The sequence below is a fragment of the Gymnoscopelus microlampas genome (assembly GCF_963454915.1).
Source record: "Gymnoscopelus microlampas genome assembly, chromosome: 4".
Taxonomy (NCBI): Eukaryota; Metazoa; Chordata; class Actinopteri; order Myctophiformes; family Myctophidae; genus Gymnoscopelus; species Gymnoscopelus microlampas.
In genome coordinates, this window is record NC_139941.1 from 56273845 (window position 1) to 56301764 (window position 27920).

A 27920-nucleotide genomic window follows, 5' to 3' on the forward strand; every position below is an offset into this window, starting at 1 on the left:
ACGCACGTAAACAATGCATGCGTGCACAGCAATGGATGGTCCTGGCTAACGCCTGGAACAACAACATGTCTCATGCGAGTCACCATGGCAGAGCGATCGCGCATCGACAATGACTCGTTTTGCCCACTGTAAAAAGTTAAGGAGATACAGAGGTTTTTAGCAAGGAGATAGAATGGAAGCGAAGGGGCACGGTGGCGCAGTCGGTAGCGCTGTCGCCTCACAGCTAGAAGGTCCTGGGTTCGATTCCCGCCAGGGACGCTGTGGGCGCTGGGGGCGTGTCTTCTCCTCTGCGTCATCAGCGCCCATACCCAGGGTGGGGTTGGCGAAAGGGCCTACTCTGTGTGGAGTTTGCATGTTCTCCCCGTGTCTCCTAGGGTAGTTAATACCCTCACAAAAAACATGTAGTAATCCTGGTCGCTATACCGCCTCCCCCATGACAGCCGGGGCGCCTGATGGAGGGGAAGGGAACTGGTTGGAATAACGTGTTCCTTCCACGCGCTACGTCCAACCAGGGAAACTCCCCCCTGTCAGGTGACAAGAAGGTCAGTTGGCTCTCATGCACTGAAGGAAGCATGAGCTCGGCCCTGGCCTCCCTGGCTGTGGGGGACCGGTGTAGCGCTGGTGTAGGGCTGGTGTAGCGCCCAGGATCACTTAGGAAATTGGCACCGGGTGAAAAAAATGGGTTACAAAAATCGTGGGATAAAAATTATTAGAAAAAAAAGAATGGAAGCGGATGGGAGCCAGATTTTTTGGCACGGTGATCCATCTGTCCCTTACTTCTTAGAGTGTTCATGGGTGATTCCAGGGCTGAGCTAGCCCCTTGTGGGAAAAAAACAAAAAGACTGATAACACGGTTATCAGTCTTAATTTTACGGTTTCGGCACCAAAGCGCTACTCTTTGAAAACACGTCATTTTCCGTTTTTGGCACCCGATGTGTTAATCATTAAGTGGTTAATCAACTTGCATGCACTGTATGTGTGTGTGTGTGTGTGTGTGTGTGTGCGCGTGTGTGCTCACAGATAACGAGGAACACCACTCCAGCCTACAGAACTCCAGAGATGATCGACCTCTACTCCAACTTCCCCATCAATGAGAAGCAGGACATCTGGGTGAGACCTTTGACCTTTCATCCTGTCCTTCCTACCTCCCTCCAGGTGTGTGTGTGCACACACACCTGACCTGGACCCGTTCTGTCTATAAGAGGGTCTGAGTGTTTGAGAGTGTGTGTTAGGCCTTGGACATGGAACAGGATATATTGGCAATCAGTGAATGGATGGTTTGACGGATATTTGTCATTTCATTTAGCAAATCTAATGCTTTGCCTCCTCCAGAATTACACTCAACAAATAGCCTAATTAACTTGTACTAGACCATACCCGGTCGACGCATCCGTGGGGGGATATGCGCACATGATCTGGCAAGTTTGGCAACCCGGGAGGCAGTTCGTCCCATAGCTGGGCAGCCCCGTAACCATGGCGACATTGTTTGACACATAAACGCTAATAAGAAGCTGAGATTTGATGAAATTGAACAACGGGCTTCACAGTTAAGTTCAGATGGTAATGGTCAATGGCTGTGTGCAAAATCAGAGCAATTGGTCCAGCCAGTGAGGAGAACCGGGTAGCTTCACCTCCACTACTACAAACGCACAGAGGTTACTAGAATTATAGTAGGACTAGACCATACCCGTCGGCGCAGCGCATCCGTGGGGGGATATGCGCACATGATCTGGCAACCCGGGAGGCAGTTCGTCCCATAGCTGGGCAGGCCCGTAACCATGGCGATAGTGTTTGACAGAAAAACGCTAATAAGAAGCTGAGATTTGATGAAATTGAAAAACGGGCTCCACAGTTGCGTTCAGATGGTAATGGTCAATGGCTGTGTGCAAAATCAGAGCAATTGGTCCAGCCAGTGAGGAGAACCGGGTATCTTCACTCACGTACTCACCACCACTACAGAGGTTACTAGAATTATAGTATGATAAAGCACGGTACAAAGCATGCGCGAAATACTAATACATTTGGGCCGCATTATGCACGTCCTTGATGCACAGATGTTTTTAGTATTTAACCACACACATCTTGTATGACAGGGGTCTTCATTAGGGGGTCCGGGACCTCTAGGGGGTCCTCAGAGTTACTACAGGGGGTCCTCAGAGTTACTACAGGGGGACCACCAAATCTTTGTGTGATATGATTTTTCTTTTTTTACATTAACCACTGCATTAACCCTAGCATTAACCCTAGCATCCCTATTCTGGGGAGAACGTTAACCAAAAATAGCAGATCTACAAGCTCACAACGCCTCGCGCTGCGAGGCGTTGTGAACTTGTAGATCTGCTATTTTTGGCACAGAGGTATAGGTGTCGAGGGAAAAATGGAGCAGACCAAGTAAAAAAATAAAGTTTAATCTGAAGCACAATTTTATACAATATAGAGGGGGTCCCTGCTTCATCTCTCTCTCAGCTAGGGGGTCCTTGGCCTGAAAACGTTGAAGACCCCTGTTGTAAGAGACACTGGGCTGTGTGTGTATTCTTACATTGTGTTGTGTTTTTCAGGCACTGGGATGTGTGTGTGTTCTTATATTGTGTTCATGTGTTTTCAGGCTCTGGGCTGTGTGTGTGTGTTCTTATATTGTGTTCATGTGTTTTTCAGGCACTGGGCTGTGTGTGTGTTCTTACCTTGTGTTGTGTGTTTCAGGCACTGGGCTGTGTGTGTATTCATTGTGTTGTGTTTTTCAGGCACTGGGCTGTGTGTGTATTCATTGTGTTGTGTGTTTCAGGCACTGGGCTGTGTGTGTATTCATTGTGTTGTGTTTTCCAGGCACTGGGCTGTGTTCTCTACCTGCTGTGTTTTAAACAGCATCCGTTTGAGGAAGGTGCCAAGCTCCAGATAGTCAACGGCAAATACGCCATCCCTCAGAACGACGTCAAGTACACCGTGTACCACGAGCTCATACGTACGTACACATACACATACATATGTATAGTATCTGCCTTAAATGTGCACATACACACTGCCCACAAAAGGTTCGGAAACGTAGCTTCGGTAAATTATTTCTCCCCTTCGATAATACCAATTGGTATTGTGTTTTATATCATTTTATCGTTGATTAGTCACTTTTACAACGAGGTACAGCTTGTAAGGAACGGGCATTCGGTGAATGAGCAACACAGCTAAACGTGTGGGTAGCGGCCACAAAACAATTGCCAAAATTTGTTTCTGTTGGTTGGTAAATTCTCTTGTTTTGAAAGACTTGCCAGTCACACACCTGCTGAGAGGTGTGTGACTGGCACCTGAGCATGGGTTCTGCAACTTTGTTGAGTTTGTGTGTATGCTCCAAGCAGCAACACTGCCCCCATGGAAAGATGCCACGTTTGTCCCTTCAGGATAATGCATGATATTGCAACAGGGCAAGTGGAAGTTGGTGTTCCGTTATGCAGAGCGACAGCATTATGTGGTGTCAGCCCTGGTACCATTTACACACTTAGTTCTGTGAGACTGGTGAAGTCAAAGGAAGACGACAACCCAAGAAGACTGGTTCCTCACCCTATAGCTTCACTGAGGAACCATAGGGTTTCTTTACAGGCAAGATTTGCACAACGGTACCAAAGACAGATGTCAAAGGTGCAGGACCCATGATGCTCAGGTGCCAGTCACACACCAAGAGCGATTACCAACAGAAGCATATTGGGGGATTTAGTCAATTTTTGCGGAGACGCTACCCACACGTTTAGCTGTGTTGCTCATTCCACGAATCCCCGATCCTTACAAACTGTACCTCGTTGTAAAGATGACTAATCAACAATAAAAATGACATAAAACACAATACCAATGGGTATCATTGAAGGGGAGAAATAATAGACCGAAGTTAAGTTCCCGAGCTTTTTGTGGGCAGTTTGTACAGTTATGAAGTGATGTACTTTATAAGCGGTTGAAGATGGATGGATGGATAATTCAACCTAGATGCCTATATTTTAAAGAGCAATAATTCAATATCAACAAATGGAAAGACGTTCTCCTCTCCTCTCCTCAGGTTCCATGTTGAAGATCAACCCAGAGGAGAGGTTGTCTATCACAGAGTTGGTCAACCAGTTGCAGGAGATCGCAGCCGCACGCAACGTCAACCCCAAGTCCCCCATCACTGAGGTGTGTGTGTGTGTGTGTGTGTGTGTGTGTGTGTGTGTGTGTGTGTGTGTGTGTGTGTGTGTGGTACATCAGATAAACTAGTCCCCATCACTGAGGTGTGTGTGTGTGTGTGTGTGTGTGTGTGTGTGTGTGTGTGTGTGTGTGTGTGTGTGTGTGTGTGTGTGTGTGTGTGTGTGTGCGCGTGTGTGTGTGTGTGTGTGTGTGTGTGTGTGTGTGTGTGTGTGTGTGTGTGTGTGTGTGTGTGTGTGTGTGTGTGTGTGTGTGTGTGTGTGTGTGTGTGTGGTACATCAGATAAACTAGTCCCCATCACTGAGGTGTGTGTGTGTGTGTGTGTGTGTGTGTGTGTGTGTGTGTGTGTGTGTGTGTGTGTGTGTGTGTGTGTGTGTGTGTGTGTGTGTGTGTGTGTGTGTGTGTGTGTGTGTGGTACATCAGATAAACTAGTCCCCATCACTGAGGTGTGTGTGTGTGTGTGTGTGTGTCTGTCAACCCAGTGTCCCTCAATATGGTCATATTAAGACTCACACATTTCTTTTTGGTGTAGAGGCTATTGATATACACACCACAGCACACACCTCCTTCCGTTTTACACACACACACACACACACACACACACACACACACACACACACACACACACACACACACACACACACACACACACACACACAGACACAGACAAATGTGTCACTGCTGACAAAGAAGTCTCTCTTCTCCATTCCAGTCTCTATGTGTACAGCTGCCTCAGACAGACAGACAGACAGACAGACAGACAGACAGACAGACAGGAGAACTGACCCTCAAACTAACAATTGTATTATTGTACTTATTCATCTTTTAATTGTTTGCCAGTTGCCAATCCCCCTCCCTCTCCTTTTCTCCCAATATAGTCTTTATGCCAGTTCCACTGTCCCCCCCCCACACATGAGTGTGTTGTCACTGCTGTTGTACAGTGACAAATATCACCTTCCTTCCCGTCGGGCTCCCCGTCGGGCTCCCCCCCCCCGCCCCCCCCCTGAACACGGGCCAACTGTGTTTGTATAGACACTAAGGTTGGGCCATTGGTTGAATATATTGTCAGTTTGCGATTGGATGAGTCCAATCGTCGAATGTTTTTATTATGCGATTATTTTGGGACTATATTTGTCATATTATTTAGCAAAATAAAATTGTATCCTAGTGGTCTGCCTCCTCCAGAATTAAACTCTTCAAATATAGCCAAATGAAATGTAAAGCGCAATACAAAGCGTGCACAAAATGTTAATCAATTTGTGCCATTCTAATTATGATTGATTATCAGACATACATTGTCATATTAGCACAGAACTGACTGAAAGACTACATTAGCCCATTAAGTGTCATTTTTAGATTTGAGCTAAAAAGCATTATTTTACACTTTGGGATATTCAAAAATAGCAGATATACAAGCTCATAGCGCGGCACCGAGTGCCGCGCTACGAGCTTGTAGATCTGCTATTTTTGAAAATTTGTGAAAATGTGTGCAAATCTTTGAATATATATATTTTTAAAGCGAACATTTTTAACTCAAATCTTTGCTTCATGGGGGTCCCTGGAACAAAATATTTTGATGGGGGTCCGCGGCCAAATACATATCATTTTGGGGGTCCTTGACATTAAAAAGATTGAACACAGAAACATACATTTTTCAGAATACTGTTGGGATTTAGGAGACATGTAGAATCGGCTTCAGGTCTCAATGGGTTAAGTATAGTGTCTCTGGTATTAAAGAAATATAATCTCATAAATAGGTCTCACAAGATCCAGCACTTGATTCTTAACTTTTGCAGTCAAGTCTGGATATTAAAACTTCACACAGCTTCAGGGACCCCCCAGAAGCAAAGATTTGAGTTACCAATGTTTGCTTTAAAAACATATATATTCAAAAGATTTGCTCACATTTCCACGATGTTTCAAAAAATATCAGATCTACAATCAGCTTATGTTTATATCACCAGTCAATCGATGCCATTTGAAATGTGAGTTCACTCGCGACCCGGCGCGCGATGCGAGTCCCTTTAGTTACAGGGGAGGACGGCCCGGCCGGGTGATTTATCACACAGCAGCACCATTTATTTTTTGGCAGAATATAAAAAAATGTTGCTGCAAACTGAGCTACAGTGTAGGCTTCTCTGCTTCAACTTCACTTCATATATATGTGTTTTGTAGGGGTGTGCCGATACACTAATTTCACGAAACGATACGATATGATATGGGGCTCACAACTTCGATACGATTTCGATACGATACCCACTTTTTTATTATGGGGGAGAAATTATGGGGGAGAAAAAAAGCAAATGCAAACAAATAATTCTGTTTTTGCATTATTCAGACATGCAAACTTGTAGCTTTTCAGCTACAATAGCCGTTTTGAATTCAAATAGGGCAATAGTGTGACACCTGACCCGAAAAAAAACAACATGTTTTCACCTCGGGGCTGTTTGCATGCCTGATTATTATTATTGTAAAAAAGAAAAAAAACATTTTTTTTTTTTTTTCAAAACGATATTTTTCCCCCCCCAAAACGATACATATCGTCACGAAAACGTATCGCGATATATCGCGGGACGATATATCGGCACACCCCTAGTGTTTTGGCATATCGCCCAACCTTAGTATGTTCACAACATGTTGAAGAAATGGAACATCTCTGTCAATGGCCACCGGTCCTAATTGGTCTGGTACGCTCCTTTAATTGGATTTAACTCATCAATAGGAGCGTTAAACGCACATCACAAGGCTAATGGCTTCTTTAGGTTTTTTTTAAAGGGATGTCACATGATTGACTTCTTTTTTCCCTGTTCAAATCAGCAGCAGTTTGAGCGGTACATAAAGTTCACCATTATTATAAACAACCATTTCCATTATGAAAAAGAGTTTTCATGTTATGTGTTAAGTGACGCGGGCGTTCTCGCTCCGCCATCATTGTAGTTTTGTCCTCCCCCCAAAAAAAGCTGACCACAATCCAGCTCTTGTCGCCCGCGGGCGCGTGCACGAAACGAGCGCGAGAATCACGGGACCGCACCCGCTTGCTGCTCCCCGCTCGTCCCAAATAATCGCCCGTCTCTCATTGAAAATGAATTACTAAGGCGCTTCACTGAAACAGCCTTTAGTGGTTAAACTGAAGTGATATTGATCAGTTCCAAATATTATCGAAGTACTCTGCGGCATCTCTGGACTTGTCACGGCACCCACTTTGAGAGACCCTGGTTTATTCACCAAAAATCACCTCTGTCACCCCTCCCCATTAAACCTGGGTTATTAAATCACATCACCCAGATGAAATGTTATAATTTCAGCGTTTTCCAAAGCTAAATACATTTTCTTTGATATTTTCTGAGGTCACGAATACCATTACGTTCTCCTTTATTCCTCACAGCCTATGGAACGCCCCGAACGAACGATAGGTCAAAGGTCAAATGCCTTTGCTCTATTCACGTCCCCCACGTCTGTGGATGTTGGGTAACCGTACACAGCAACATCTGGAGTGTTAATGTAAACTTTGAGAGTGTACATTATGGAACCCAAATGGACCCATATATACGGGTTCCCTTATGTACACTCTCAGAGTTATGTGTACACTACTACTGTAGGTCTGGAGTTAATCTGGGTGAAGAGGTCGTTAAACAGATTAGCCCCTCGTTAGTGATCGTTTAGTGGTCTCTCTTCCTGTTCTGCTGTTCCTCCTACTCTCACCCACATGGAGAGAGAGAGAGAGAGAGAGGGAGAGAGGGAGAGGGAGAGAGAGAGAGAAGGTCCAGGCAGGATATTTGACTTCTTCTCTCTTTCTTCTCTGCATGTTATCTTGGATGCTACGTTCTCAATGTCTTTTTAACCTTTCAGAAGAAGGAATAATTTAAAAAACAGCACAGGAACAGGACATTGATTGTTCCTCAAGATTTTTTCCCCTCCTTTCTTTGTTTGACTATTTGCGTGCATTTGCTCTCTTTTTTTAAATTCCCGATGCCACCTGTGGGGGGGGGCTTTCTTTGCTGTTTTTTTCCTCCCACAACAAGCCCTGCTTTTGTCGTGTGCAGAGAGATGGACATGTAGCGTAGTGTTTGAACTCTAATCCACATGAAACCCTGGTGTTTCCTGACCTGTGGTGAAGCTCACAACTCACTGGACTGATCTCACTGTGTTCACCACAACCATCCTTACTGTGTGATGAGTGTGTGTGTACTTTAACCCTTTAAGACCTGGAACGCATCTTTGTCACTTAAGATTTATTTGGCTATTCAAAAATAGCAGATCTACAAGCTCATAGCGCGGCACTCGGTGCCGCGCTATGAGCTTGTAGATCTGCTATTTTTGAAAAATCTTGAAAATATTTTTTGGGGATTTTTTTCAAAAAACTGGTAGGATTTAGAAAACATTTTTAAGAATTGCCTCAGGTCTTAATGGGTTAATGTGTGATGAGTGTGTTGTGTGTGTACTTTAGTGTGTGATGAGTGTGTGTGTGTGTGTGTACCAGTGAGTGTGTCATGAGTGTGTATGGTGTGTACCAGTGTTGGCGTCCCTTGTTTGACGGCTATGAATGTCTGCAGCTGCTGGAACACAACGGAGGCTTCGGGAACAACGGAGCGCAGCCGCCCACGCAGATACACAACCTGCACAACAACGCAGGTAAGACACGCCGTCAATGTTGTGGCATTGCGACGCAGAAAATGGAATCTCCACATACAGTATGTGCATTTGGTTTATGTTTGTATGACATCGGTGCATGTTTACCTCCATATATTTGGCGGTGGGATTTCCCGTCATCTAGGGCAGTGGTTCTTAAACTTTCTCGTGTCAAGGACCCCCAAAATGATATGTATTTGGCCACGGACCCCCATCTCAAAATATGTTGTTCCAGGAACCCCCCCAGATTTGAGTTAAAAGGTTTCGCTTAAAAGAAAATATATATATTCAAAGATTTGCACACATTTTCAAGATTTTTCAAAAATAGCAGATCTACAAGCTCATAGCACTCGGTGCCTCCTGCACTTCATGCAGACCAAACGTCAAAGCGACGTAATCAAATCTCCAAGTGTCCATAGCGACGCTAATGAGGGCGGGGCTTATATAAATCACATTATAGCTCACACACACTGAATGGTTTGAGATGGAAGGGTTTGTGCTCGTTGTGTGATGTCTGGACGTTGATCTGTGATCTGCACAAAGTCTCTTCATGTCCATCTGCTCCTGTCAAAGCCCTATCTCATACCTCCTTGTGTCACACAGCCAAAATACACGATCTACAAGCTCACAATGTGTTACGATGCAACACGTTGTATGCTTATAGATTTGCAATTTTTTTTACTATTTTCACCTAATAATGAAATGCCCAAAATAGGGACGCCAGTATGACAGTGGTTAACTCATTGCCAGCCATGGACGAGTTAACTCGTCCGTTTTTGTTATGGCCCAGCCTGCCAACAACCAGTTTGGACAAGTTTTGAAAAAAAAAGGAATAATAATTCATTTTCTTTTGTATTATTCTTTCTTTTTTTTTTCGTTTATCACAAAGGAACCAGGAGATAACGCAATGCAAATATTTGCTGCTCCATTCACTTCAATGTTAAAAAGTAAATGGAGAAAAAAATCAAATTTTTCCTGTGTTCTACCATGTATTTTTGGCAAAACATGCTATTTTCAACTTGCCACAACTATGGAACGGATTACCGCTATCGGATATATGTTTCCCCCCCATTCTACGAGACCCCTGTGTGTGTAATGAGGGGATCACCGTGCAGATAGCATTCACAGAAAATATTCCATGATTTTTCAAAGGTTGATAAAATTGCTCTTTTTTGCTGGCAGTAGCGTAACACTATTACACTATTACTCTGGCACAAAGAGTTAACATATATAATTGTATAAACCATAATTGTTCAATTGTAATTCTTCTTCTTTTTCTTCTTCTTCTTCTTCTTCTTCCCTAGGAGTGTACGATCCTGACCAATCGGGGAGCGGCTTCCTGGACATCCTGAAGAGCAGGACGGAGGGCTTCCTGACCAATGTGAAGGACGCTTCCTCTAAGGTCATCCAATCAGTGGCCAGGTAAGATTTATGGACTTCAACGACCCGGTTACGTAATTTAGTTTTATAATCCGCTTCAGTTTAATTCAACATGCACACACACACGCACACACGCACACGCACACGCACACACACACACACACACACACACACACACACACACACACACACACACACACTGTTACTGACTGTGTTGTGTTTTTAAAGCTCTCATTTCATAATGCCATGTCCATGTTCTCATGGAGAAGGAGAAGTGACCAGGTCACTTAGTTTGTGTCTTAACACGCACACTAACAGGCTTCACCCATTAAAACCGGGAACAACGCATCTGTGTGGAACCACTTAACCCTTATTTTATACTTTGGCTATTCAAAAATAACAGATCTACAAGCTCATAGCGCGGCACTGAGTGCCGCGCTATGAGCTTGTAGATCTGCTATTTTTGAAAAATCGTGGAAATTTGGGCAAATCTTTAAATATATATATATATATATATATATTTTTTTTTTAAAGAAAACATTTGTAACTCAAATCTGTGCTTCTGGGGGTCCCTGGAATAAAATATTTTGAGATGGGGGTCCATGGCGAAATACATTTTTGGAGGTCCTTGACATGAAAACGTTTTAGAACCACTGATATAGTAACATAAAGCAGTGACAGAAGCAGTGTTACACTACAGCCAGTTGATGTTTGGTCATATTGTAGTTTAGGACCAACCAAACCACTGAATGATGTCATATTGTAGTTTAGGACCAACCAAACCACTGAATGATGTCATATTGTAGTTTTGCGCGAGAAAAAAGGACGCTCTGCTTCCAAATTCCGCCGGGTTTTTTTTTCACGCCGTTTGGTGAACCCCCCAAGGTTGGTGCCCTGTGCTGCGCTGCTTTTATCCGCCAGATTAGGACGTTCACGGCATATTTTGCACCATCACGGTGCGTTCATCATCGGTCACTCCTCTAACACAGCCGCTGCTGGCTGCGTGCTGCGAGTCGCAGCGTGTCTGTGTGTCAGGACGCGAGGCAACACTCACTCAATCAGCTTCAGGAAGTAAATTCCTAGCCTCGATCTCCAGGCTTTTATTTTTTAGTTTTGCTAAAAAATAAAAGCTTGGAAATTCCTGTCCCAGCTGTTGGTACGCAAAAGCGCCTCGCGTCGTCTGATGTGCAGCGCATTGTTTATTTTGGGTGCGCATGCGCACCTGTTATGTACACCCCTGGTCATATTGTAGTTTTGAACCAACCAAACCTCTGAATGAAGTCATATTGTAGTTTTGGACCAACCAAACCACTGAATGAAGTCATATTGTAGTTTTGGACCAACCAAACCACTGAATGAAGTCATATTGTAGTTTAGGACCAACCAAACCACTGAATGAAGTCATATTGTAGTTTTGGACCAACCAAACCACTGAATGAAGTCATATTGTAGTTTAGGACCAACCAAACCTCTGAATAGTTTTTGCGTTGCTTGTTGTTTAGGAGTATGCGTTGGGCTTCATTTTGCGCTGCAGTAATGTGATCCTTGGTCAGCCTCAGTATTCTCAGATCTTTTACACACATAATGATAAACGGACCCGAGGCCAATAGCATCTGAACCGACCGGACCCAGTTGAACATGAGACAAAATATGGGTCTCGGGAATTGTCCAACTTGGTTCCATTTGTACACTCTCAGAGTTACAGACCTGTAAGGGTCCATTTGGTTCCATTTGTACACTCAGAGTTACAGACCTGTAAGGGCTCAAACACTCCCGATTTTACTGTGTAGCCATTTTCTCCTAGCCTGGAATCCAGCCTGATTCACTACGTTCAGCTGATTTTTGTTTCTCACTTCGCCTATCAGTCTGGCCAGCCTCCTATTTGACTCGTATTTAAATTACGTAGGCAAGTCACGGAACCTTTTGAAAGGAACCTTTTGAAAGGAAAAGTCTTGCTGGACGCCGGGCATACGCCATGACACTCATGGGTGGCAAAACCTCACACCGGAAGTTCAAGAAATACATTGCAGTGAATGGAACCGGCTGGACCAGCTCATGAACAACATTTCTGAACGACTGCGACCTTTGTCATAGAATCGGTCCAGGAACATAAAATAAGTCATAATTATCACAGGTTGTTTTCTTTTGCTTTTCGATGTGTACAGCACATCATTTTTATTGAGGCATCTAAACAGCGGCAGGTCTCGTTTCTGTCTCGGAGGTATCGCGAGATTTGGTTGCCAGACAGGAAATGGTGGACAGTCTCGCGATACTTTGGCCGTTCAGAAACATACCTTGTGCTCTTTAGATACCTCTATAACATTATACAGTGTACACATAGAAAAGCAACACAGCAGAAAACAATGTGTGATGTGTCTTCTTTTATTTTCATGAGCCGAGTGTTTTTTTAAAGGTCTCAATGGTTCAGAAATAGTGTTAATAGTTCATAAGCTGTCCAGTCGGCTCTCATAGACTACAATGTTATTTCACCGACTTCCGGTGTGAGCCTGTCTGCCACCCAGTGAGACCAGTCTGCCGGCTGGAATTGCACGATAGAGAAAATGACGTCGGGGTCTCTTCCTTTTAACCCATTGATACCTGGAACGCATCTGTGTCACTTTAGATTTCTTTGGCTATTCAAAAATAGCAGATAAACAAGCTCATAGCGCGGCACCGAGTGCCGCGCTATGAGCTTGTATATCTGCTATTTTTGAAAAATCTTGGGAAAAAAAAAAAACGTTTTTTTTTTCCAAAAACTGTTAGGATTTAGATTTTTTTTTAAAGAATCGCTTCAGGTCTTAATGGGTTAAAATAAATCCGGTGAACGTAGTGAAGCAGTGTGGAACCCAGGCTGTTTGTTTCCCCACAACGTGCTGTCCAGCTCTCATTCAGTTCATCCTTTTGTTTTGGTTTGTTGTTGTTTTGTTGTTTTATTTGGTTGTGTATTTTCTCTGCCCCCCCCCCCCCCCCCCCCCCCATGGTCCCACTGTGTCTCCATTACCCAGCAGCCCCAGGTAAATATGGGTCACATGGTGACACGCCACGCCCGCCTCCACCCGCCCTCCATGTGTGTTCTCACTCTGTGTGTGTGTGTGTGTGTGTGTGTGTGTGTGTGTGTGTGTGTGTGTGTGTGTGTTCTCACTCTGTGTGTGTGTGTGTGTGTGTGTGTGTGTGTGTGTGTGTGTGTGTGTGTTCTCACTCTGTGTGTGTGTGTGTGTGTGTGTGTGTGTGTGTGTGTGTGTGTGTGTGTGTGATAAAGTCAGATAGGATCCTGTGAAGCCTGATTCATACTTATGTGTGTGCACCGAAAAAACAGCAGCTCTAGCAGCTCAGTGAGCTTGTAGATCTGCTATGTTTGGGTGTGTTCCACCCATATGCATAAACTAAGGCTTGGCTTGGCGTGTGGCCTATGTGTGTACAGTGTGTGTACATACAGTGTGTGTGTGTGATGAAACACAGCTTGCTGCTCCTAACAAACACACTGAGTGAATGAACGGACACGATGCATGCAGCGGTGGAAGTCGCCAGTGTTGGCAGATTTTACGAGAGAAATAAGCAACCAGGTTTTATGAAAACAAGCTATAGGCCACATGAGCACTTTAAATATCCACCGGATATTTGAAAATAGCCCATCTACAAGCTCACAACGCGTTGTGTCCTGAGCTTGTAGATCGACTATTTAACACAACGTTGATTACGTTGAGTGCCAGAGATCTCACCGTTTGTAACGCTGCGCTGTGCTGGGGGGCAGAGGATTCTACCTACTATCAAGGTGCTCAAGTACATCATTTATGTTCACTTGTAATTTATTATGTCTTTTCTGAATGGACTGTTGAAAAGTCTAGGAAAAACCTTGGAGTTAAAGAAAAAGAAAAAGAAAGGGAAAGAACAGAAATGTGTGTACTCCACTTGTGCCCTCTGGTGTTGGTTGTGAGAACTGCCTTGATGTCAGCTTTCAATCTGGGCAACGTTTCTAGTTCCAAATGAACCCGAGAAAAATGACTGGACCCGGTCCCAAACGGACCTGTGGATAACTCAAATGTATTAGACCCGGTCCCACCGGGTCTCTAGACCCGTACTGGACCTGATGCTCATTTAATGCTAAAATCACCGCGTTATTCATATTAGGCAGTCACCTCCTGCCCCCCCCCGCCCCAACAGAGTCATCACAGACCAGATGCGTTGTGCGTTCTTCTTTGTGTTGCAGACAGACAGACAGAGAACATTTTCACCGTCCGTCCCCGCAGATAATGTCCATAAACATGCTCCACACAGATAATGTCCATAAACATGCTCCACACAGATAATGTCCATAAACATGCTCCACACAGATAATGTCCATAAACATGTTCCACACAGATAATGTCCATTAACATGCTCCACACAGATAATGTCCATTAACATGCTCCACACAGATTATATCCATAAACATGCTCCACACAGATTATATCCATAAACATGCTCCACACAGATAATGTCCATAAACATGCTCCACACAGATAATGTCCATAAACATGCTCCACACAGATAATGTCCATAAACATGCTCCACACAGATAATGTCCATAAACATGCTCCACACAGATAATGTCCATAAACATGCTCCACACAGATAATGTCCATAAACATGCTCCACACAGATAATGTCCATAAACATGCTCCACACAGATAATGTCTATAAACATGCTCCACACAGATAATGTCCATTAACATGCTCCACACAGATAATGTCCATTAACATGCTCCACACAGATAATGTCCATAAACATGCTCCACACAGATTATATCCATAAACATGCTCCACACAGATAATGTCCATAAACATGCTCCACACAGATAATGTCCATAAACATGCTCCACACAGATAATGTCTATAAACATGCTCCACACAGATAATGTCCATAAACATGCTCCACACAGATAATGTCCATTAACATGCTCCACACAGATAATGTCTATAAACATGCTCCACACAGATAATGTCTATAAACATGCTCCACACAGATAATGTCCATTAACATGCTCCACACAGATTATATCCATAAACATGCTCCACACAGATAATGTCCATAAACATGCTCCACACAGATAATGTCCATAAACATGCTCCACACAGATAATGTCCATAAACATGCTCCACACAGATAATGTCTATAAACATGCTCCACACAGATAATGTCTATAAACATGCTCCACACAGATAATGTCTATAAACATGCTCCACACAGATAATGTCCATTAACATGCTCCACACAGATTATATCCATAAACATGCTCCACACAGATAATGTCCATAAACATGCTCCACACAGATAATGTCCATAAACATGCTCCACACAGATAATGTCCATAAACATGCTCCACACAGATAATGTCTATAAACATGCTCCACACAGATAATGTCTATAAACATGCTCCACACAGATTATATCCATAAACATGCTCCACACAGATAATGTCTATAAACATGCTCCACACAGATAATGTCTATAAACATGCTCCACACAGATAATGTCTATAAACATGCTCCACACAGATAATGTCCATTAACATGCTCCACACAGATTATATCCATAAACATGCTCCACACAGATAATGTCTATAAACATGCTCCACACAGATAATGTCCATTAACATGCTCCACACAGATTATATCCATAAACATGCTCCACACAGATAATGTCCATAAACATGCTCCACACAGATAATGTCCATAAACATGCTCCACACAGATAATGTCCATAAACATGCTCCACACAGATAATGTCCATAAACATGCTCCACACAGATAATGTCTATAAACATGCTCCACACAGATAATGTCTATAAACATGCTCCACACAGATAATGTCCATAAACATGCTCCACACAGATAATGTCCATAAACATGCTCCACACAGATAATGTCTATAAACATGCTCCACACAGATAATGTCCATAAACATGCTCCACACAGATAATGTCCATAAACATGCTCCACACAGATAATGTCCATAAACATGCTCCACACAGATAATGTCCATAAACATGCTCCACACAGATAATGTCCATAAACATGCTCCACACAGATAATGTCCATAAACATGCTCCACACAGATAATGTCTATAAACATGCTCCACACAGATAATGTCCATAAACATGCTCCAACACAGATAATATCCATAAACATGCTCCAACACAGATAATGTCTATAAACATGCTCCACACAGATAATGTCCATAAACATGCTCCACACAGATAATGTCCATAAACATGCTCCACACAGATTATATCCATAAACATGCTCCACACAGATAATGTCCATAAACATGCTCCACACAGATAATGTCCATAAACATGCTCCACACAGATAATGTCTATAAACATGCTCCACACAGATAATGTCCATAAACATGCTCCACACAGATAATGTCCATAAACATGCTCCACACAGATAATGTCTATAAACATGCTCCACACAGATAATGTCCATAAACATGCTCCACACAGATAATGTCCATAAACATGCTCCACACAGATTATGTCCATAAACATGCTCCACACAGAGAATGTCCATAAACATGCTCCAACACAGATAATGTCCATAAACATGCTCCACACAGAGAATGTCCATAAACATGCTCCACACAGATAATGTCTATAAACATGCTCCACACAGATAATGTCCATAAACATGCTCCACACAGAGAATGTCCATAAACATGCTCCACACAGATAATGTCCATAAACATGCTCCACACAGATAATGTCTATAAACATGCTCCACACAGAGAATGTCCATAAACATGCTCCACACAGATTATGTCCATAAACATGCTCCACACAGATAATGTCCATAAACATGCTCCACACAGATAATGTCCATAAACATGCTCCACACAGATAATGTCCATAAACATGTTCCACACAGATAATGTCCATAAACATGCTCCCCGCAGATAATGTCCATTAACATGCTTCACACAGATAATGTCCATAAACATGCTCCACACAGATAATGTCCATAAACATGCTTCACACAGATAATGTCCATAAACATGCTTCACACAGATAATGTCCATAAACATGCTCCACACAGATAATGTCTATAAACATGCTCCACACAGATAATGTCCATAAACATGCTCCACACAGACGACGTTCCAACTTGCATCTTCCCGGTGGCTTTTGTTTGCGTTTCACCTGCTAAAGAACATCCATGGTGTTAAACTTCAGCTGCAGTGCGCTTGAGAACAGACATTATGGGTTTGGGAGCGTAATTACAACACATATGTCTTATTTTAAAACCAAAGATTAAAGAGATTAATATTATAATAATAATAATAATAATAAAAAGCTGGTCATCGGGTACTCACAGGTCCATACAGGTCCATCCATTTCAAATGGATCCGACCGAGACCCGTGACCATTGGAACTGACCCGTGCCCGAGGGACAAGTCAATATTTTGGCCCCGGTTCGGTTCGCGGCTCGGGTCTTTGTTTCCGGGCGGACATGTGCGGACACCCTCTAGCCGTGAACATGTGATCACCCTGATGGGAACATGAGCGTAGTGTAGGAATGAAAAATACAAACAAAAATACAGAGAATGTGGTCTAACCCATTGAGACCTGGAACTGTCTCATTTTTAGATTTGAGCTAAAAAGCATTATTTTACACTTTGGCTATTCAAAAATAGCAGATCTACAAGCTCATAGCGCGGCACCGAGTGCCGCGCTATGAGCTTGTAGATCTGCTATTTTTGAAAAATCGTGAAAATGTGTGCAAATCTTTGAATATATATATTTTCAAAGCGAACATTTTTAACTCAAATCTTTGCTTCTGGGGGTCCCTGGAACAAAATATTTTGATGGGGGTCCGCGGCCAAATACATATCATTTTGGGGGTCCTTGACATGAAAAAGATTGAGCACCACGGATATAGAAACATACGTTTTTCAGAATACTGCTGAGATTTAGGAGACATGTAGAATCGGCTTCAGGTCTCAATGGGCTAATTCCAAACGATATCTAAAAAGAAAAGATAGCGTACAAATCTATCCTCATGTTGAAAATGATGAATGAACGAATGAATGATAATAACAATGCACAGTAGTCTAGCATCATGTCCCAACCATAGTCTACTAAACCACCATTCCCGCCCCGGCTGTCTGTCTGTCTGTCTGTGTGTGTTTTAGATCATGTCATCAGCATAGCTTCACTTGTTTGTAGAACCACTCAGTAGCAGAAGTAATGAGACATGAGCCTCTGTTGTTGTTGTTTTCATTATATTTATTGATTTATGCACTTGTTGTTTTATTGATGTTGCTGGTGCCTTCGCTTCAACACAGCTTAACAAAGAAGCCAGCAAACGGCCATAACCCAAAGCTTAACAGTTTGGTCTTTTTGTTTTTATTTTTCATTGTTTTAAAAAAGCGAAATGACAATGAGCTGTAACTTTATGTAGATGAGTCAGCGGCAAAAAAAAAAAATGACCCAACTTTAGTACACTGTCCCGGTACTTTAGATCTATAAGCTGGCAACACATCACGCTGTGACCCGTTGTGAGCTTATAGATCTGCAATTTTCAGCCGGGCGACTCGGGATTAAAACGTTGGATCTGGGTTTGAATCACAAGTAGGGTGTCTGGTGAACGGTGCACAGATAGCTCTGTCCTGTGAGGGTGTAACGTGATACAGCATTACACACGGGATGCCTGGAACCTGGTACAAGTTGGTACAATATCACGTATGCCAGCTTTAATCCATTAAGACCGGGAACGTGTCTGTGTAACCACTTTAACCATTATTTTATACTTTGGCTATTTAAAAATAGCAGATAAATATGAGCTTGTAGATCTGCATTTTTTGTTTGCAGATCTAAAAAAAAACTGTTAGGATTTAGAGGACATTTGTAGAATCAAAGATTTGAGTTACAAATGTTCGCTTTAAAAAATATATATATTCAAAGATTTTCAAAGACAATTTTTCACGATAGAAAAAAATAGCAGATCTACAAGCTCATAGCGCGGCACTCGGTGCCACGCTATGAGCTTGTACATCTAAAATTACACACAGATGCGTTCCCTGTCCGGTCTTAATGGGTTAAACCAAAGGAAGCATGTTCCGCACATCTGGAGGTATCCATGCACCTCACTTTGCTGTGTTTTGCTGTGATGTTACAGTAGCTTAAATGTGAGCTGAGACCAGTGAGTCCATAGAGTTTTGCTGTGTGTGTGTGTGTGTGTGTGTGTGTGTTAATTCATTGCTGCTACCCGACGTTTGCTTGCAAAGGCAGTTTAAAGCAGATCTTTCTTTTTATTTTAATCGCTGGAAATAAAAAAAAAACGATTTGTAGCACTGTGTATGTCAGTGTCGCCAAAGAAGAAAAGATCTACAAGCTACCAACATTTGGTAGCTTGTAGATCTGTTGTAAATCCGTTCTTTTGGGGGGCACGATGGCACAGTCGGTAGCGCTGTCGCCTCACAGCTAGAAGGTCCTGGGTTCGATTCCTGCCGGGATCGCTGTGGGCGCTGGCGGGGGCGTGTTCTCTCCTCCGCGTCATCAGCGCCCATACCCTAGGTGGGGTTGGTGAAAGGGTCTTTCTGTGTGGAGTTTGCATGTTCTCCCCGTGTCTCCTAGGGTAGTTAATACCCTCACACAAAAACATGCAGTAATCCTGGTCTCTATACTGCCTCCCCCTGGCCAGCCGGGGCGCCTGATGGAGGGGAAAGGAACTGGTTGGAATAACGTGTTCCTTCCACGCGCTACGTCCTACCGGGGAAAGGTTCGGGGCTCTCCCTAGGCTGGCAGAGGGAGAGTAGCGCCCAGGATTACAAGCTTAGGCATTGGCACTGGGTGAAAAATGGGTTACAAAATCGTGGGGTAAAAAAAAAAAAAAAAAAAGTCAATCTGTTCTTTTTGGCAACCGATAACCTCACGCAGTAAGTTAAGCTCATCGGATCGCATCGTCTTCCAAGCGCCAGACAGGTTTACTGTGATTTGAATTGTATGTTACGTGGTACTCTTATTGTTTGTTTTAATACGTGTGTTTTGGTGTGTTTTGTGTCACAGCTACGCTAAAGGAGATCTGGATATTTCCTACATCACCTCCAGGATAGCAGGTAGGAATGAACTGTTCATTAATTAACTCTAACTGTAGGTCAGTCCGTGAAAGAGAGAAAAATTAGCAAAAAAGAGTTTTAAACTAACAGCATATTACAAAAATATATCAGCGTATGTACAATGTACTTATAATATATACTACAGTACAGTCACATGAACAACACATAACTTTAATCCATGTGATAGACATGCCGCATGTGTTAATGTCAACTATAAGATGTGTCTCTCTCTGTCTCTCTCTCTCTCTCTCTCTCTCTCTCTCTCTGACTCTCTCTCTCTGTCTCTCTGTCTCTCTCTCTCTCTCTCTCTCTCTCTCTCTCTCTCTGACTCTCTCTCTCTGTCTCTCTGTCTCTCTCTCTCTCTCTCTCTCTCTCTCTCTCTCTCTCTGACTCTCTCTCTCTGTCTCTCTGTCTCTCTCTCTCTCTCTCTCTCTCTCTCTCTGTCAGTCATGTCGTTCCCAGCAGAAGGGGTGGAGTCAGCTATAAAGAACAACATAGAAGACGTGCGGTTGTTCCTGGACTCTCGTCATGCTGGTCACTACGCCGTCTACAACCTGTCCAAACGCTCCTACAGGCCCTCACGCTTTCACAACCGGGTGTGTGTGTGTGTGTGTGTGTGTGTGTTTCTGTGCTAGAGTTCTCAATGGGCCCTACTGCCTACGCATCCAACAAGCTTTGAACTGAGCAGATTGTACCTTCTGTTCCAGAGACAATGGCCAAAACATATTGAAAACGGACACTTTCACAGATTTTCGATTGAGTTTTGGCCATTGTCGCACGTTTTTCTTTTATAACACGTGCTAGGAAGGTCGAACAGCTACAAACTAGATCCCTGAAAATTTCACTTTGAGCTGCATCCAACACATACACTACCATTTCCGTCGGCCTTACCGTTAGGCCACTAGGTGCAGTTGACATTTATTCTTGGGGCGGTAATAGAATTTAGATTTTCTTATTTGTAGGGATGCAGGTTGATAATACTTAAACTGGAATAATAATCTATAAATGAGGGGGTCATCGGGTGTTTCTGGTCTTGCCACATACACCCTCGCCCAGCCCGACTTACGTGCCAGTAGCTACCCACGGTCAGTCCTCTTAGGGAAAGACAGGGCCACTCAGTCCGCTTTCCGGAACTACTCTGCCGGGACCAGGGGAGAGGAGCGGCTCTGGCACGTGGAGGGACTACTAGGCTCTGTGGATGGCCTCCTGGCCGGGCTCCTCCTTCGTCTCACCAGGTCCAGGACCTGAGCGTTGCACCAGACTCCCCCCGCCCCGTTCCAAACATTCACTCCGGCGTGATGGTGTCTCGGGCCGTGGTGGTACTGCAGGCTGCAATTCTTAGGAATTTAATTTGAATTTAAATTAAGTGTGTGTGTGTGTGTGTGTGTGTGTGTGTGTGTGTGTATTGACAGGTGTCAGAGTGTAACTGGCAGGTGCGTCGCTCTCCCAACCTCCGCAATCTCTACAGTGTGTGTAAGAACATGCACCTCTGGCTGAAACAAGACCAGAGGAACATCTGTATCGTCCACTGTCTGGTAGGTAACATCTGTATAGTCCACTGTCTGGTAGGTAACATCTGTATAGTCCACTGTTTTTTGATTGATTGAAATTTTTATTAGGCAAAAGAATGTAAAACAACACAGTTACATTTATAATGCTTTTGTCTAAAAGGTCCGGCCAAAAAAGTCCTTGCGGACTTGTTTCCATTGGGGTCCTTGAATTAATTTCATAGACATATATAGTAGCAACCAAACAGTTCAAAAATCAACATAAGAATACAGAGGGAAAAAAAATATACCATTATGTACAAAAAAGGTCATGGGAAAATAATGAAATATATACAAAACAAAACATGATCAAAATAAAAATAAAAAGTGTGTACAAAAAAGGGGGAGGGGGGGGTCGTCTGTCTACAGGGAAACTGGTACTAGCTCCTCTTTAGGCCTCCAGAAAGATGAGTTTTTAGGGCTGTTTTGAATGAGCCCAGTGAACTGCATTTTTTGAGGGATGGGGTTAGACTATTCCATTCCTTGGTGGCAGTGCTATAGAAGGAGAATTTGCCCATGTTTGTTTTATGGGTGGGTGTTACCAGATTGTTGTTTACGCTCCCTCTAGTTTTGTGACTGTGGGTGTCACTAACTTTTTCGAGGTACTTATACAGATATGCAGGTATAGGGGGCATTTCGGGCAAATCTGCATTTACAATTTTGAAGACCAGTCCCATTTTTAATTGTATAACCCTGTCTTCCACCCTGAGCCAGCCTAGGCTGGCAAAGTGAGTGGGAGAGAGGTGGGTCATGGGCCCCAGTCCGAGAAGTAGTCGAATCAGTTTGTTTTGGGAGGTTTGAAGCTTAGTCTTCAGTGACACTGAGGTGTTGGAGTACCAAGAGGAGCTAGCATAGTCAAAAAGGGGCTGAATCAGGGCCCCAGAGAGGGTCCTGAGTGCCTGAGGGTTGACAAAAGAGGAAACTCTGCCCATAAATCTGGTTCTCTGGTTTACTCCTTTGAACACCTTTGTTGCCATGCTTTCACCTGTCAGGTGTTTGTCAAGAATACATCCCAAATAGGTAATCTCTTCTTTGCTAGTGATGATTGTGTCATCGACTTTGACCTTGAAGTCATTTACCTTCATTTTACTGAGGGAATGTTTGGTCCCAAATAGGATGGATTCGGTTTTCCCAAGGTGTAGTGACAGTTTGTTATCGGTAAGCCAGGTACGGATTTTTGAGAGTTCACAGCTGAGAGCTTCCTCGACTTGCAACTTGTCCTCACCCGAAATCAGGAGTGCCGAGTCATCAGCGAACAGGAACAGTTTGCAGTTACAGGCAGCATTCATGTCGTTAATGTATAGAAGAAACAGTAACGGCCCTAGAATGCTGCCTTGAGGAACCCCGCAGCTCACCGGGAGGGATGAGGACATGGTTCCGTTGATGTCAACCACTTGTTCTCTACCCTCCAAGTAAGATCTCATCCAATTTAGTGATGTGCAATCAAAACCAATCGCCCTCAGCTTATCAAGTAGAATTTCGTGGTTTACAGTGTCAAATGCCTTTTGGAGGTCCAGCATGACCATGCCGCAGTATTTGCCCGAGTCTACCTCACGTTTGATGTGATCGGTCAAGTACAGTAGGCATGTGTCAGTGGAGTGGGATGTTCTGAAGCCCGATTGGAATTCAAACAACAGCTTACGCTCGCTGAGGTAGCTGTTGATTTGTTCTTGGATTGATCGCTCTATAACCTTTGAGATTGAACAAAGGATGGAAACAGGCCTATAGTTGCCAGGATCTAGTTTGCTTCCTTTTTTAAATAGAGGGATTACTCTTGCCAACTTGAATTCTTGTGGGACATGACACTGACTTATGGATAAGTTTGTAATATGGGCTACTAAGGGAGCAATGGAGACCGCTGCGTCTCTGAGGAATCTGGTGGGGATGTTGTCAAGGCTGGTGGCCTTGTTTGGCTGTAGGGCGAGGAGTTTTTTTTGCACATCAACAGTCAAAACAGGTTTGAAAGAGAAAGAATCCTTTTTAGCCCCTAGTTTCTCATAGTGAGCTTGAATGTGGTCGGGGCCATACAGACCTGAATGCTGAGGGAGTTTGCTTACCAACTGGGTTGCAACTGTGGTGAAGAAACTGTTAAAACAGTCCGCTACCAATTGCTTGTCGGTAGTGAGCGAGCCACTTGAAATAATGCAAATGTTTGTAGATTTTGTCTGAATTTTTCCATTGCAGCCTAATTGTTTTAGTGCCTCCCACAGTTTTTGTGGGTGGCTTTTGTTAGCCTCTATGTTCTCATTTAAGAAATTCTTTTTGGCATTTCTGATCAAATTAGTAACTACGTTTTTTCTGCACTTTTCAAGTAGCTCCTCACTTTTGTTTTTTCTGAACTCAGAGAAGCTTTTGTTCCTGAGTTTGATGGTATTCAAAATATCACCCTTCATCCAAGGTTCTGTGCTAGCTTTGACCCTCACCACCTTTGTGGGTGCGATGTTATCAAGTACACACAAAAAAGCTTTTTTGAAACAGGACCAGGACTCCTCCACAGAGGTGCAATTTAGGACATGGGACCAGTCCATTTTTTCAAGAGCTGTTGTTAGAAGATCACTAGAGTGTGGTAGGTAACATCTGTATAGTCCACTGTCGGGTAGGTAACATCTGTATAGTCCACTGTCTGGTAGGTAACATCTGTATAGTCCACTGTCTGGTAGGTAACATCTGTATAGTCCACTGTCTGGTAGGTAACATCTGTATAGTCCACGGTCTGGTAGGTAACATCTGTATGGGCCACTGTGTGGTAGGTAACATCTGTATAGTCCACTGTCTGGTAGGTAACATCAGTATAGTCCACTGTGTGGTATTAGTATTGTTATTATTATCTTGTAGATAAGCTCATATGATTAAGTGGTTACCTAGTAATAAGTATTTATCATTTAAATGTGTTGCTCAGGGTGGGACAGTGCAGGGTCTCTGCTCTATATGTAAAGAGTCTTTAGACAACTTGTTGTGATTTGGCAATGTAATAACATTGAATTGAATCGAGTATTCTATTATTCCCTCCCATTCCCGTACCTGCAGATCTTCTAGTGTGTGTGTGTGTGTGTGTGTGTGTGTGTGTGTGTGTGTGTGTGTGTGTGTGTGTGTGTGTGTGTGTGTGTGTGTGTGTGTGTGTGTGTGTGTGTGTGTGTGTGTGTGTGTGTGTGTGTGTGTGTGTTGACTATTTCCCATTAATGTAAGCTCTAATAACTGAATGTTTCCTCATGCATCCTCCTTTTTCTGTGTCTCTCTCTCTGTGTGTGTAGGACGGCAGGGCCATGTCTGCAGTGGCGGTGTGTTCCTTCCTGTGTTTCTGTCGTCTGTTCACCACCGCTGAAGCTGCTGTCTACATGTTCTCCATGAAGCGCTGCCCCCCTGGCATAGCCCCCTCCCACAAGAGGTACTGTCCCCTCCCCCCCTGGCATAGCCCCCTCCCACAAGAGGTACTTTGGCTATTCAAAAATAGCAGATCTACAAGCTCATTAGTGCTCTATGAGCTTGTAGATCTGCTATTTTTGAAAAATTGTGAACATTTGCGCACATCTTTGAATACATATATTTTTAAAGCAAATTTTTGCAGCTCAAATCTTTGCTTCTGGAGGTTTCTCTGGATCAACATATTTTACAAATGTTCGCTTTAAAAAATATATACAAAGATTTCAAATGTTCAAGATTTTTCAAAAATAGCACATCTACACGCTCATAGCGCTTGTAGATCTATGAGCTTGTAGATCTGCTATTTTTAAATAGATCTGCTATTTTTGAACAGCCCAAACACCACAACACATGTGTGATTGTACCGCCTCCTGCAGGTACATCGAGTACATGTGTGACATGATGGCGGAGGAGCCCATCGTCCCCCACAGCAAGCCCGTGGTCATCCGCTCCATCGCCATGACGCCCGTACCGCTGTTCAACAAGCAGCGCCAAGGATGCAGACCCTTCTGTGAGGTCTATGTAGGAGACCAGAGAGTCCTCACTACATCACAGGAGTACGACCGCATGAAGTACGTACACACACACGCACGCACGCACGCACGCACGCACGCACGCACGCACGCACGCACGCACGCACGCACGCACGCACGCACGCACGCACGCACGCACGCACGCACGCACGCACACACACACACACACACACACACACACACACACACACACACACACACACACACACACACACACACACACATTTTAACAATTTATTTATGTCCACACAAAAGGAAACTGCATACGATGACACAAATATTACAGGTTCATCAAGGTTACATCCACTAAATCAAGTCATATGTCCAGGGGTGTACACATAACTGCTGCGCAAGTGCGCATGCGTGGTCAAAATGCATGCTGTGCGGCATATCAAACGAAGGGAGGCGCTCTCGCGTACCAACAGCTGGGACCGCTGGGACAGGAATTTACTTCCTGAAGCCACTCTCACACATTCACGGCGAAGCACGCGTCCTCCCCATACACACCCATGGGGCGGTGGCGGAGGGGACGCATGCTGCAAGTGAATGTGTGAGTGTGGCCTTGAATCCTGACACAGCCAGTCGCACACGGCAAGCTGGCTGCAGGCTGCTGTACAGGCACTCGTCACCGATGATGAACGCACCGTGATGTGGTGCAAAATATGCCGTGAACATCCCAATCTGGCAGCGCCTTTTCTACAGGGACAAATAATTTCAGTCACCCAGCTTTTGATAAACATGAGAAAAGCAAAGAGCACATCAACATAGTGCAAGCAATTGATAACAGGAGCAGCCAGGATCGGAGTCGCCCTCTTGACAGGTGGCAGGACAAAATTAATGAAGAACAGCGTCAAGCACTGTGTAATATATTTCTGTTGGCCTTCCACAAAGCCAAACATGCACGTCCTATGCGTTCATTTGAAGAGGACATACCACTATTCAAGAGGCTTGGAGTTAATGTAGGGAGTGCCTATCATTCACGAGAAGCGGGGTCCCGCATCATGCAGACCGTTGCACAGACAAGTTGTCCATGTATCCCTCTTTTATCCATCCTGCCAGACGTGTCGCGGCAAAATGTATTTATTTATTTGGTGAGCACCAAGTAACATATCCAGGTGCTCCCCTGAGAACTAGACCAAAAGGTTATGTGCACCCCTGACTATGTCCTCATGATACAACAAGCATGTCACCCAGCCCTCCATGGACACCAGCAGCAGCGTCTCCTCCATACATGGCGGCTGTCAATCATAGCAGAGACAGCACAACACTCTGCCAGCCCTCCTGCCTCGTTTCTGGGCGTCCCAAGTTATGGAAACCCTCTAACAACCAGTCCTACAGAGGAAACCCCCTCTAACAACCAGTCCTACAGAGTAAACCTCCTCTAACAACCAGTCCTACAGAGGAAACCCCCTCTAACAACCAGTCCTACAGAGTAAACCCCCTCTAACAACCAGTCCTACAGAGTAAACCCCCTCTAACAACCAGTCCTACAGAGTAAACCCCCTCTAACAACCAGTCCTACAGAGTAAACCTCCTCTAACAACCAGTCCTACAGAGGAAACCCCCTCTAACAACCAGTCCTACAGAGTAAACCCCCTCTAACAACCAGTCCTACAGAGTAAACCCCCTCTAACAACCAGTCCTACAGAGTAAACCTCCTCTAACAACCAGTCCTACAGAGGAAACCCCCTCTAACAACCAGTCCTACAGAGTAAACCCCCTCTAACAACCAGTCCTACAGAGTAAACCTCCTCTAACAACCAGTCCTACAGAGTAAACCCCCTCTAACAACCAGTCCTACAGAGTAAACCCCCTCTAACAACCAGTCCTACAGAGTAAACCTCCTCTAACAACCAGTCCTACAGAGGAAACCTCCTCTAACAACCAGTCCTACAGAGGAAACCCCCTCTAACAAGCAGTCCTACAGAGTAAACCTCCTCTAACAACCAGTCCTACAGAGGAAACCCCCTCTAACAAGCAGTCCTACAGAGTAAACCTCCTCTAACAGAGATGCTCATAGGCCTGCGTCCTGCGTCTCTGACGCACCATATTGAAAAAGGACGCATTCATGGCACCGTCTTGCGTCCATGGGACGCACTACAATTTAGCGGAAATTACCGCGGATTTGAAGGCCATCCGTGGATTTCAAAGCC

At 44.0% G+C, this 27920-nt stretch overlaps 1 protein-coding gene across 1 annotated transcript in view; it reads left to right on the forward strand.

Annotated features, from left to right (window-relative positions):
* gak (cyclin G associated kinase) overlaps positions 1-27920 on the forward strand; it is an 84175-nt gene that overhangs the window by 19936 nt on the left and 36319 nt on the right. Inside the window, exons 7-16 of the mRNA XM_084056298.1 lie at positions 1021-1110; positions 2824-2959; positions 4037-4149; positions 8712-8790; positions 10092-10209; positions 20218-20267; positions 20715-20863; positions 21680-21802; positions 25066-25199; positions 25612-25806. Of these exons, the coding sequence (XP_083912424.1) occupies positions 1021-1110; positions 2824-2959; positions 4037-4149; positions 8712-8790; positions 10092-10209; positions 20218-20267; positions 20715-20863; positions 21680-21802; positions 25066-25199; positions 25612-25806 (1187 nt within the window). The remainder of the gene's footprint in view (positions 1-1020; positions 1111-2823; positions 2960-4036; positions 4150-8711; positions 8791-10091; positions 10210-20217; positions 20268-20714; positions 20864-21679; positions 21803-25065; positions 25200-25611; positions 25807-27920) is intronic.